This window comes from Diadema setosum, chromosome 11 (assembly GCF_964275005.1).
Source record: "Diadema setosum chromosome 11, eeDiaSeto1, whole genome shotgun sequence".
Lineage (NCBI taxonomy): Eukaryota > Metazoa > Echinodermata > Echinoidea > Diadematoida > Diadematidae > Diadema > Diadema setosum.
Genome location: NC_092695.1, coordinates 12,341,663 through 12,355,734, shown reverse-complemented (window position 1 = coordinate 12,355,734; position 14,072 = coordinate 12,341,663). Strand labels below are relative to the sequence as shown.

Below are 14,072 nucleotides of genomic sequence, written 5' to 3'. Positions count from 1 at the left end.
ATAGACTAGACTATGATAATTTACTCATGGAGAGCCAAAAAAAAAAACCCCACAAAAAACCAAACAGACAAACAAGCAAACAAACACTCTACGTACTACGTACGACGAACGGATCAGCATTCAAAATCAAAGGTTGGTGACACGTTAAATTGAATTAAAACTAATAAAAGATAAAAACCTTTTGTACACAGTATGCCTGAGTTTGACGTGCAACCTGCCATGGATTCCCGCCCGGCCTCGCCGCATGGACGCCAAACAACCGTATACCTCGCAGGAGAACTACTTCTTAAAAGCATGCGAGATTCCTTGGAGATAGAACAACACAAGGAACGGCTTGAGGTAAGTAATTTTGTAGATCTCCATGAATATAAGTATTAAAAAAAAAAAATCATTATGAATGTTGCCAAACTGAATCGTTTTAAGTTTCTTATGGACAAATCGAACTTCGGCTACCAAAATCAATCCAAGCTCTCGGAGAAGTTTAGCAACTGGATTTCTATATTTTAGTCTGGATCTACGTTGTGGACCAAGCAGATCCCTATTTGATGCTCTTTGTACCTCAGAATACGATTCAAATTGTAAACTGCCTCGCAATTTTCTGTATATTCTTTTAATATAGGTATCATTGCCCTTTTTCACATTAGGAGCTGAGCGGCAAACTTCAACTTGCTGAGAGGCGACTGTTCATGGCAGAACACGAGGCAGGAGCTTTAAAGACTCTTGCCAAATTGGCGTGTAGCTCTATAAGAAGAGCTGAACGAGCAGAGGAGAGATTCGGACTTGCCGAGGAGAGAGCGAGACTCGCCGAAGTTGAGGCGAGTCGGGCGGCGCAGCGAGGGAGACTTGCCGAGGCTGAGGCGAGTCAGGCGGTGGAGCGAGAGCGACTTGCCGAAACCAGGGCGAGTCAGGCCGAGGAAAGGGCGAGACTCGCCGAGGCTGAGGCGAGTCAGGTGGCGGAGCGAGAGAGACTTGCCGAAGCCAGGGCGAGTCAGGCAGCAGAGCGAGAGAGACTTGCCGAAGCCAGGGCGAGTCAGGCGGCGGAGCGAGAGAGACTTGCCGAAGCCAGGGCGAGTCGGGAGGAGGTACTAGCGAGACTTGCTGAGGCTGAGGCGAGTCAGGCGGAGAAAAAGGCGAGATTCGCCGAAGCCAAGGCTAGTCAAGCCAAAGAGAGGGCGAGACTTGCCGAGGCGCGGGCAAGTCGAGCTGAAGAAGGGAGGAAGATCGCCGAGGAAGATGTTCGATCTGCCGAAGAGAGAGCTTGGCAGAAGGGTAAGCAGGCAATGGAAGCCGAGGAGAAGATTCGACGACTCCAAGACAAGATGCAGACCCTAGAGACGGAACTGGCGGAAGCCAGAAGGCAAATAAAGCTTGCCTCTCACCGCTCACCGGTAAGATTAGATATTTTAGCCAATATCATATTATTGTCATAATCGTTTGCTTTAAAATATTGTTGTAATACTGCATTTAACGGACTATGGCGTCTTTTCTGGCCAGTGTCTTTTGAGCAGTTGATGTTACCACTGTCCTTTTGATGTGGCTTGTTCTTGATTAATTTTATGCCAGAACTATGATGATAATGGGTATAAATTCATTCTGATCTAATAATTCTTCTCATTTAGGGTCACGACTCTCGTGGTTTCGTGGACGCTTCTGCTCTGCCTAAATGGTGAGGAAACACTCACAAATATATCTATTTGCTGGTTCTTTGCATATCTAAGACCTTATCTTGTTCTGAATTTCTTTAGATTGAATAGAAACTAAATATGGTATAGTGTAATTTACGTTTTCTCAATATCTAAATCCAGTTTTTATGCAATCAAAACTTATTTCTGTATCTATAAACGCATTTCTTAAAATTAAACTATCATACAGGTCAGCTCAAACCCCCGAAACATCTCAGTCCAGCACCCTCCTTAACTCCTCGTCCACCTCCGAATCCTCAAGTCCTCCTGGGTTCCCCATCGTCTGGCGGTTCCCTGCACATGTATCAGACACCGATTCCTCTCAGTAAGGACATACATACGTACACACACACACACACACACACACAAACATCCCTGGAGTTTTTTTTTGTCAGTGAACACTTAATGAATCAGAATCAGCATACGCTTCAAGAATCTTAACATTTTTCAAACTCTATCATGTGAATCATCAGTCAAACATTACCAACAGGATATGAAGATACCATACATAGAAAACACACACACACACACACACACACACACACAGACACACAACATATGCAATACTCCTATTTTTATCAGATTGTGATGAGTTGTCTTTCAACAATAAGTGTTTATGATTACACTCAACATCAGTCTTACTAGTAAAACACTATCAAGAACTTAATTGTATATTTATACCTCCTTAGAAAATAAAAAATTGACGACTGAATACAAAAACAAACATGCCTGTACGTTTTCTCTTTGTTTTCTTTAGATCTCCTACTGAACCATCTCTGCAAGGTGCAGTAAGTGGAGCTGTTGCCAGGGGTAACGGTGCTACATCACCATCATCCTTACCTTCGACATACGTGTGGGACCTGGCCGATCTGAAGCCATTCACCGCCTCGGGCGGTCCAACCATCTTGGGGAGCGGGTGCTACGGCACCGTGTACCTACATCGCCACCGCTCCTCCGGCACACCCATCGCCGTGAAGACCATGATCCTACCCGACTGTCCCCGGGCAATGGAAGCCAAGGTAACCAGCACTTCCTACAGTGTACAAGTTTTTGTCGACATCTTGAAAATACAGACATACCAATGCAGGAAGAACATTATACAAATAAGCAAATTGATTAGTCAAAATCGAAAGAGTTACGAGTTATTTAGAAAAATAGGACATACACCTTCGTACCAAACTCTTTAAACTGTGACAGATTTTGATTCATTGTGTGACATTATGGTAATCAGTTTGCTAATTCTCGTCCTTGTATATCAGGTGCAGAAGATCGCGAAGGAAGCCTCTCTGCTGGACTTGTTCGGTCGAGAGGAGTTCTTTCCCCGCTATCTTGGCTGCGTTGAGGTCAGGGTGGGATGCGTGGGTCTGGCGATGGAGTTTGTTGGTAAATATATCTTTTCAGGTCCTTAATCCTCTTCACACTTCTATACCAGGCAGCTACGGGTTTATTATTGTCATTTCGGGTCGTCTGGTCTGTGCCAATTAATTTTACTCATCCTCTCTCTGAGCCTTCACTCCATCATCCGTTCATCCTTCCATTCATTCATTCATTCATTCATTCATTCATTCATTCATTCTCATTCAGTTATCAATTTATTTATTTTAAAAAATCATAAATTCCTTTTGTATAAAAGCAATCATGAAATTAGTAGTTAGTAAACATTGCATTCATTCTCCGTTTCTATAGCTTGTCTTGCATTTGTTTTAGTGTGATGAATGCAGTTATATCAGCAATTATTACTCCGTATCGAATTAGCATGCAGTGTAAAACATCATTCTTCATCATGGACGGACAACGTTTCTTATTCATTGCTGTATTTTGTCCGTTATACAGGAGACCCCAAGAGCGGCAAGACGTTTACTGTGGGAAAGGCAATTGCTGGCCACGCACCCTTGGTTCGTCATGCCGACTGGCTACAGATCGCCCTAGATCTGTCATGTGGTCTTCAGGTCATTCATAATAAGGGATACTTGATGAATGACCTGAAGGGAGACAACGCCCTGATCTACATGCCACCCACAGGTTAGTAACATTTCTTTTTTTCTTTTTAATTGTAGATCAAGCTTTATTCGGACATTTATTTGCAAAATGACCATATAGACATTATTCTCCGATAGAGCCCGCAATCCCATCATCACTACCACCGTTGTTCTGAAGATAGGTTAGAAAACTAAAATTGCACACATTTGCAGTACTCTTTAGTCTGCGATTTAAAAAAAATGGAGGCGTGTGATCTTTAAAACTTCTGCATCTGCAGAATTGCTTTGCTTGGAAAATCCACAACGCTTGCAGAAACGACAAGTGATATTAAGCAAAAACGAAATTCTGTCTCTAATGTTGCTGGAAAATAGGTGGATGTCTTTCTCATCAGACTTCAGATTTCACAATGTGGTTGTGCCCTTTGAAGACAATTCTTTCCGATTCTTCCAGGTCATCGATGGCGGGCCAAGATCATCGACTTCGGTCTGGTGACCTCTCGGAGCGATCAGAACTACACCCGATTCTGCCGCAATGTCAAGGAGAAGTACCGTCGAGGCCAGATCTATCGACACATTGCTCCAGAGGTTGCCCTCCAAGACCAGCCCAAGAGCGTCCACAGCGATGTCTTCCAGCTCGGCCGACTCCTCTGGGCCATGGGGATGTCGAGTGGCGACCGAGACCTGACCGACATCGGGGACGCCTGCCGGAGTTCCATGCCCGTCAATCGGCCTGCCGTCGATGCCGTTGTCGACGAGCTGAGGATGATGATGAAGTAAGCCGCACTGCTGTCCATATAAGGATTTTCAGACTTTGCTACTAACCATTCTATAACCTGATGATAACATATTATTGCAAGATTCTCGTGCTAGATATAGTTATAAGCAAACTGTTATCAGTAATCGGGTGCATTAATATATAGCAGGAACGCAGCAAATAAACAGGAATGCGGATAAAACAGTAATAACCATAACATATTCATTTGGTGACATTATCCAGCTTTAATTGGAATCATGGATTGAAATGATTGGTCTACTCTTAGCAAAATTGTGTATAATGATATAACACAAACTGAGTCGTGAAAGGCACTTTATTGCCCAACTGCTAGTATATAGGCAAAACGAAACACATCGACCAACAAACAAAAGAATTATATAGACTTCATTCTCAAATGATTTATGAAAAGCAAAGTTTGTAAATCTTTTGTGGCTGCAGTGAAGAGGTAAGTATTTTGTATATATTTCTGCATTTTCTACTTCTACTAATCCTTCTATTCTCAAACAGTTGCGAAAAACAAACAGAAAAAGCACACAAAGGAAATAAAATAAAGATGTATATCCTGATAGCTCTTACAAACGCTTGAATTGAGGCATCTACAAATCTGGATGTCATATGGTCTGGAACTCACCACGATGGGTTTAAAACAGGATCGCCCAATATAATCTGAAGAAATGATTTGTATCGCAAGCGACTCCAAAGAATAAGAATAATGGCAGGAATAAATGCAGCCACGCTTACCAGCAGAATTTCCATTTTAATCAATGTTCCAAAAATGACTTTGAAAGCATATAAAACAACCTCACTATAGCAATTGGAGATGGAAAGATACAAGGTTGTCCATCACAGTGATAAGCGAGGCGGGGCTTGTCACAATTTGGTTTACCTGCTCGGAAAATTGCAAATTAAGCCCATTTACGATTACCAATTTAACTGAATCTCAAATTCATGAAATTCTTGTTGTCAATCAGTTGCAATAACTGAATCTCATTGTGATAAAGCGGCTTCAGATGTGTCTACAGAATACGAGAGCCACACCATGACCGACGATATCATTTTTTTTTTTTTAAACATTTCTTCAATATTATGATTAAAACTTTCTCGGAAATCGAGTGCAATGGACTGTAATTGGAACGCAGCAGATAAAGGGAGAAATGGATAAACTACGAATAATCATGACATGCTTATTTGGTGGCATTATCCAGATTTAATTCAAATCCATGACTAAAATCTTTACCTACTCTGAAAGTTCGTGCTTGATAGGCGAATGTAACACAAACTGACTTGTGACAGATGCTTCTTTATTTGCCAACTATTTAGGCAGAACGAAGCAAATACATCAGCCAACAAACAAAAGAATCAAATCAATTGTGTGTATATGCAAATACTTCATTCACACAAAGTTTGTGTATGATTTATGGCTGGAGTGTACAGTGGGAATTCCGGGAGGTAAGTACTTTGTATAATATATTTCTGCATTTTATACTAAAGTATTGATCCTGTTATAGAAAGATATATATATATGTATATATATATATATCAGAGAAAAATACCACAAACGGTATCTGAAAATGTCTGAAAACGTTTGAATAGAAACGTTTGCAAACCTAAATATCTTGAGGGCTTAAACTAACCACGAGGAGTTTAAAACAGGATCGCCTATGATTTGAAGGAATCGTATTGCATCTTATAGGCAATTCGAAAAATTGGTATGACAATGAGCAGAAATGCAATCATGCATGAACATCAGTTCTTCTCTTTTCAATGTTTGAATTTAACCTCAACATTTAAAAGAGTGTCAAACAACCTCAATTACAGTTGGAGATGGAAAGACACAAGGTTGTCCATCACAGTGATAAGCGGGGCGGGGCTTGTCACACTTTGGTTTACCTCCTCAGACAAATTACAAATCAGGTCCTTTTTGAGATCATGGATATGGAAAAGTTTCCATGTGATAACAAGGCTACAAATGCGTTCTCATTATTCAGGATACGAGACGCAAACAACATAAGATGCGGTAAAATGTATTACTTCTTTGATAGGAAAAACCATCAAAAGAGTTCAATCTTCAGAATACCAATTACACTTTTTTTTTCTTTTTCTTTTTTTCAGAGGTGTGAAATGTATCGAAAACAGCAATGGCGTATTGAAGTAGTTTAAGAATGCTTTCAAGTTTCCAAAATTTAGTGGAATTACTGTGCGCTATCACCCAAGTTGAAAAGCTGCGAAAAGACTTTTCGATGTGCATTATTACATTTAAAATAAAAACCAAAATGCATTACTTGCGTATCTAGTGAACAGGCGAGTAGATTATATGCATTTTTTGGCACTTTCGCTAACCTACTAAGTATTTCAAACTCTGAAACAATTGGTAAGTGAAGTGCAAAGGGGTAAGACAAAAAGAAAAAAATAACTTTCGAAAAGTAGTGACGAAGGCATTTAGGTAATTGCCTGCTCATTTCCTCAAAGGATACTGGTACCTGCTTTATGAAGCTAATTTTTCTTCAAACCCGGAAGTGAGATTCACTTGATGGGATTAAAAGTGTTTTAAAGTTCTGGAGGTGCACAGTCACTGAACTGCTTTATATTAAAAAAAAAAAAAAATCTGCAGACGATATGGTATTAAGAGGGAAAGGTAAGGCAAAATGAAATTCAAAGGTTTAGAACTAAATCTATATTAGTTTCACTCAAACTCCAACTGATGTCATGACCGAATTGGAGATGAAAAGATAAAAGGTTGTCCATAATACTGACGAGCGGGTTGGGTCTTGTCACAAATCGGTTTACATCATTCAGACCAGATACAAAGAAGCTTCGTGGTTTTGTGTATTTGGTAAAACTGAGCTGGACTGAGATCTCTCATCAAAATGCAACCAGGAGATCGAATCTACCTAATGTTTGGCGAAGGAATAATCGTCTATTATTATTTCACCCATCTGAGCAGTTTGTTGTCAGTAAAGTACGAGTGACAATGCTTGAAGTATTCAACACGTCGAATACAATAATCGCGCATTAGACCAAATCAGAGCTCTTTACCAGTCACGAATCTCTACAAAGGAATGAATTTCAACGATTTGAAATGCCACTTTTACACCAACAAGCTTTGTACATTCTTTGATCTGCAATATTCCACTTCAAGCAAAGTCTGCCAAGCACTTGCACATTCACTAAACGGTCATTGAGTAATTGGTATAAATATCTGTTCTCTCACAAATCGACTAAGTTCCTCTATTAATAATAAAGAGGACTCTCTGGAAGAGTATATGGAAGCGCACTAATGCTTAGTTATCATTAGGTGCGATACTGGATGCTCGGAGTAGTAAATGCAGCATTGTGTTTCCCTGTCTCGAGTTGAAAATGGGATCACAAACGTTTGCAGGTGGTAAGAGAAAAGAGCACAGTGTACTTTTAAAGATGAGCGGAAGTTGCTAACAACATCAACATCATGTAGAAAGGAAAATGGCAAAAATACTCTACAGTGTACTCGTAATATTCGAGTCTACTCCCCCCCCCCCCCAAAAAAAAAGAAAGAAAGAAAGAAAAAGATGTGAGTAATGATTTTCCTAAAACTCAAGCGGAGATGAAAATATACAAGGCTGTCCATCACAGTGATGAGCGGGGCGGGGCTTATCACAAATTGAGTTGCCTGTCAAAGACTAAAAACATTCTTATAGTTTAATCTAGGAACTTACGTAGTGACTTATAAACTCGACCACGGATTCCCAGTTATCAATAATACGCGCATGCACTTTCCGTGACATTTTAGGATCTTCGGGGATTATTCGGTATCTTAGTCAATCAATTCATTCGAAGAGAATGTGATGCATTCCTTTCCTTTCAAGGAGAATTTAATTTATCGTGAATTAAAGAAGGCACAACCACCCGACAGCAAAACTTTCATTTGGCAATGTTACTAGAAACAGTTTGTTAATTTATTAAATGCAAAATGATAGTAATAATGATAATAATGATAGTAATAGTAATAATAATAATCACAATAATAATAACGATAAAAATGCTTTCCCAAGAACAGTGTTGATTGCCGGACCATTCTGGTCACTTGGTCTGCCTAAGTTCATTCTTTGTTTAAAAATGAATTTCATTAACTGTCACGTCAGGCAAGCTTATGCATTATGTCGCTTTGAAATTAAGTGAAGTGCCTAGCCAACTGCACATGAAACAAAAATAGTGAACTGGCTTATTGCAATGATTGACCAAAATAAGAGTCTACAATGACTGAATACTTCACCAAATCAGCATCGGCTATTTTCACATCTCACAAGACATGGTTACCGGATATTACTAGTGCACAAAGTGATGTAAATTACGAATATTTTTCGAGTATTTGTTTTGTGCAATCGGCTATTTAGCTATTTTATTCCCCCCTCCCCCCACCTTTTTTTTTGGGGGGGGGGGGGGAAGCGTCACTGAAGGATATCAGCTTTAGCGGGGCGAAGAACTTGTCTTTGTTTCTCAATTCGATTCAACGATAAAATGGAAGAAAAAAATAGCCCACATAGACATACTTCTAGTGTTCCGATTTTGAGCTTGAAATTTTTGTTTTCGACATCTTTTATGCTTCACTATAACGTAAAAGAAGAGCAAGGACCGGCAAAAACAAAGCTGATTGTTAATTGTACTAACGAATTTGTTTTTATTTTCTGCAGTTTGTTCCACCTCAGCACGCCCTTGATAGTGCACCTCAACGAAATCTGCGATCTCCCCGGCCGCCAAGGCCGGCACCTGTTCTTCGTCGCCGTACTCTCTAATTTGTAATGTGTAAAGTTTAAATCAAATACATGTAATGTTATTTAACTGATCACGTATTTGATTCTGTAATATTTGTTCGAGTTTTAGCAGGCAACTATTTTACGGGTTTCCCCTGAGGACCTTCGAACAATACCCGAGGAGAATGTGTGTGTGTGTGTGTGTGTGTGTGTGTGATTTTTCTTTTCTTTTCTAATCTCCGTAAATGCTCATCAGCTCGTCACTGCAATGGTATGGGAGAGTTCAGGAGGACACAAGCACGTTTGTTGGAATGTTCATGCATTGTGTATACATGTCCACATACACACATACACCATAGATACAAACACACATGCATACCTCTCTGTCTCTCTGTATATGGGCCCTATATCATATATAAATACACACAAAAAATATTAGGCTACAAAATCAACACTTGTACTTACTAAGGAAATGGAGATATTAATATAAAACAGATATTTATTGCAAAATCTTCAAGGTGGTATGGTAATGATTATGAAGCTTATGATGAAGGTCATCATTACTTATCTATTGCTCATCATTCATAGTTGGTAACATTATCACCCTGTATGAGGTTCACAAATAATTCTATGTAGGCGATGTGCGATGCATCAGTTGGCATTGTACACTGAATAATGCATATAAAGTTTAAAAAGCTTAGACTGGAGAATAACATTCAACCTGAGGTGAGCCCACCCCTTGTGAGTCTCAGATGTGGTAAAATTAAGGCCCAGTGAGGGTCCTTTTACACTAATTGTATAGAAGAATAGAAGAAGAAAACGAAGATGTTACCTCTACATCCAAAAATGCACTGTTAGCGAAGTGGATTTTCAGGGGTTTTTTTTTAGTTCTCTACATAGCAAATGGTCACAACCTGCATTTTGCCTGCACCAAGCACACATGTGTGAAAGAAATATCTGTTTGAATCACTCATACAATTTCAGAGAGATTTTCTTTAAAACTTCTTTTGATTTCTTTTTCTGAGAAACTAGACTGGAAGAGCTAAAAATTGTAGATAACACTTTGGAAACACAGTAGAATAACTACAGTGCAGTGATGGATACCTACAAATAAAAAACACACCAACACTGAATTAAGGGCACTGAATATGACTAAAACTTTAAATTTCTAAAACTACACACTTTTCACACTTAGAAAATGAATGATCAGACATTGTGAACTTGTTTAAAATGCCACACACTGCTGGATAATTTGCCTTTGTCAGAAAGCTCGTCTAATTTAGGGTTTCCCTTTGTGTCAGCATTTGATTTTATATTTGAACAGGATTATAGAAAGGCAAGTTTATACATCCGAAAACAGGCAGTTACAATGGCACAACACCACTGCTTTCATGCCATCAAAAATCATATCATTGTACGAGTTAGCAACTAAACACTGGCATACAACACCTTGTACTGTTTTTAATACATGTATTGCAGTGAATATAGAGGATTCGGTCATTTTCTTCTACCATAAGAGAGAGCGAGAGAGAGTTAGAGAGAAAAAGTTTCAGTATTGTAAATGATGCAATTTTTTTTTCAGGTCGCTTGATTGAAAAGTTCTGAATTTCATTCCTGTTCTGCTGATCCACGAAGACAAAATGGAACATAACAGACTAGAAATGTCGCTATGGCGACTGGTATGCCTCCGCCATGATGCATGATTCTCCTAATAGGTCTATAGTACATGTGGACAATGTGTGATTACATTTTCACAAAATTGGCAAAATATCAAAATGACACATTTGTCACAAATGTGTTGAATGTTCACCTTCCTTGACCTAGGTTTAATTGGATGAATGAGAGAGCATGTATTTGGGGATTTAACCCTAAAAGGGCCGGGGGGGGGGGGGGGATGTTCAAGTCTCGCGCAACTTTTGAGACCAAATTTGCAACATCCGCGCATACTTTTGCGAAGCCACGCCCATTTTTGTAATGGAATGTCGCCCCAAAATGGGCACAATTTTGTGATTTTGTGTACGTTTCCTACGGAAAACAGTGCTCTGTCATGAAAGTCATAAAAACCTGATTATTTTTACAATTAATCACTTTCACTGATTAATTTTATGCTAATTATGGTAGAAAAGTGGTCAGTGACAATTTCCAATAAAAAAACAAAGAAAAAACAAAAGTTGAAAAACAGAGAAATACATAAGAAATTCTGAAAACAATGAAATACATAAGAATTGAAATGACTTTTGGAAGTTTTTGTGATGTACAATATTGTTGAATATACTAAAACAGATTTACAGATAAAAAATTAGACTCTCCTTGCTTTTAATTAGGCTAAAATATGATCTTGAGCTTAATTTGCATAATTTATTAAAATTAGAAATTGATTGTTTCAAAAAATCTTATGACACAATCTTGTACGGTGTAGATTATGACGTGGGTCTCACGCATGCAAAATTTTATCGCGATTGCACCGCTGATGGCCAAGATCTCGGGGTGGAGGTCGGAATCCCCCCGGTCTTGGCATAGCCAAAAAAAGCCCGGCCTTTTTAGGGTTAAGGACTTTTAACTGACTTTGGCCCCTTCATAAGTTTATGCATTGAGTAATTTTCAAGGTATGGAGAAAAAGTGCAATTTCTGTATTGAATAGTAAATTGTTACCATTTTAATCTGGCCTTTGACCCTTGACCTTTGACACTAAAATTCATAAAAGAATCATTGTCAGGCAGAACATGCGTAAATATGTACTAAGTTTCAAGATAACTTGAGCCACTTCCGAGATATGGGGGAAGAAGTAATGTTCAGCACTTTCACTTGATCTTTGACCTTTTGACCTTTGACCTTTTTGGAAAAAAACAAAACAAAACTTCCCAGAGAATTTCTATTGGGTTAAACATGCATACGCCAAGTTTAAAAAGAAAATAATCCTGCAGGCATTGCATAAATATGAGGGAAATAGTACAATTTTGAAGTGTTACCCTTGACCTTTGACCCTGACCTTTGACCCCATGAACCCAAAGTTCCCTAGATAATAATTGTCAGTCAGTACATGCATATATACTATGTTCCATGAAGATACCTCGAACCATTTTCAAGATATGAAGAAAAAAGTGAAATTTTAACATTTTTACTTGACCTTTTGATCTCTGACCTTTGACCTCATGACCCAAAACTTTCATCAGAGAATCTTAATTGGGTAATACATGTATACACTACCTTTCAAGAAAATATCTTCAGGCATTGAATAGATATGGGGGAAATAGTGAAATTTTTAGCATTTGACCTTGACCTTTTGACCTTTGACCTTGAGAATGTGCACCAAAAAGTTATAGGCACAACTTCACACCTTAATACATATACATGCCAAGTTTCATGAGGATACCTCAAAAGGTTTTTTAGTTACGCTGTCCACAAAATTCATTACAGACGGACGGACGACCTGAAAACATAACGAGGTCGGCACCACTTCGTGGCGGAGGCATAAAAATGACATCAAAATTAGATACTCAATTTCCAAAGGAATCTTCATCTGAATTATGTGCAAATTATGGGATGACAAATAAGGATTTTATTTCTTCTTTTTTTTTTTTTTCCTGAGAAGCCTTGCTTAGACAAGTTACACAATAAATCGGTGCTTCACAACAAACATGCTAAATTATGCCACCGAATATGGAATGTTTCATGTGTAATTTTCAGGCCTATATGCTATGTAATACCAGCCAAAAATGAAGACAAATACATGTAAAAATAAAAACATGCACACATTTTGTATCCCATATTCAAATATGTAAATTGATCCCACTCCATCTCATTACATTTTGAGATGCAGTGAAATAAAAAAAAAACTAGATATATCGCTACGGCTACTGATATGCCTCCGCCATAATGCATGGTTCTCCTAATAGGTCTATAGTACAATGTCTTGACAATGTGTGATGACAGTTTAACATAATTGGCAAAATATTAAAATGACAGGTTTGACACAAATGTGCTGAATGTTCACTTTCCTAGAACTAGGTTCAATTGGATGAATGATTAAAATGTCAGAGTGCAGATTTTGGGGGAACTGATGATTTTTACTTGACTATTGACCCTTTTATAAGTTTATGCATTGAGTAATTTTCAAGGTATTGAGAAAAAGTATAATTTCAGTATCAAATGGGAAAATAGCATTATCTAAACCTGGCCTTTGACCTTTGACCTCACAGTTCCAAAGAGAATCACTGTTAGGTTAAACATGCATAAATATGTAAGTTTCATGATGATACCTTGAGTTACTTTCGAGATATGGAGGAAACAGTGCAATTTAGCACTTTCACTTGACCTTTTACCTTTTGACCTTTGACCTTTTGGCAAGAAACTTCCCCAAAAATATATATTGGGTAATACATGCCATACATCAAGTTAAAAAAAAAAAAAAAAAAACCTTCAGGCATATTGCATTTTAAGAAAAGTAGTGATATTTTGAGGAGTTGACCTTGACCTTTGACCCCCTGACCTTTGACCCATGACCCCCAACTTCCCTAGATAATCACTGCCCATCGGTACAAGCATATATACTAAGTTCCATGAGAATACCTTGAACCATTTGCAAGATATGGAGAAAAACATGAAATTTCAATGTTTTTTTTCACGAAATAACCTGTGACCTTTGACCTTTGACCCTGTGACCCTAAAATCCACACAAAGTATTATCCCCCAAGGATATACCCTCATACCAAGTTTGATGTAAAACCACCACACGGTTCTTGAGATATCGACAAAAACAAAACGGGACGGACGGACGTACGGACGTACGGACGGACGGACGACCCGAAAACATAATGCCTCCGGCCACTTCGTTGCGGAGGCATAAAAAGTTCATATTACTGCCAGATCACCCATAATTATTGGTGATTGCTAAAAAATTATCCATTAC

General features: G+C 38.7%; 1 protein-coding gene across 1 annotated transcript; it reads left to right on the top strand.

The window, feature by feature from the left end:
* LOC140234803 (uncharacterized) lies at positions 1-9,255 on the top strand. The gene is made up of 9 exons (XM_072314839.1): positions 1-339; positions 645-1,388; positions 1,620-1,666; positions 1,873-2,007; positions 2,440-2,701; positions 2,942-3,065; positions 3,516-3,704; positions 4,113-4,434; positions 9,104-9,255. Exons 1-9 carry the CDS (start codon positions 193-195, stop codon positions 9,210-9,212), a joined length of 2,079 nt encoding a protein of 692 aa, XP_072170940.1. The 5' UTR covers positions 1-192; the 3' UTR covers positions 9,213-9,255.
* The last annotated feature ends 4,817 nt before the right edge of the window (positions 9,256-14,072 follow it).

Bases quoted from the DNA above. Each gene is read 5' to 3' on its own strand.
- LOC140234803 (XM_072314839.1), top strand. From the start codon at position 193: ATGCCTGAGTTTGACGTGCAACCTGCCATGGATTCCCGCCCGGCCTCG. The intron at 1,667-1,872 runs GTGAGGAAACAC...ACTATCATACAG, and splicing joins GCTTCTGCTCTGCCTAAATG to GTCAGCTCAAACCCCCGAAA. The intron at 4,435-9,103 runs GTAAGCCGCACT...TATTTTCTGCAG, and splicing joins GAGCTGAGGATGATGATGAA to TTTGTTCCACCTCAGCACGC.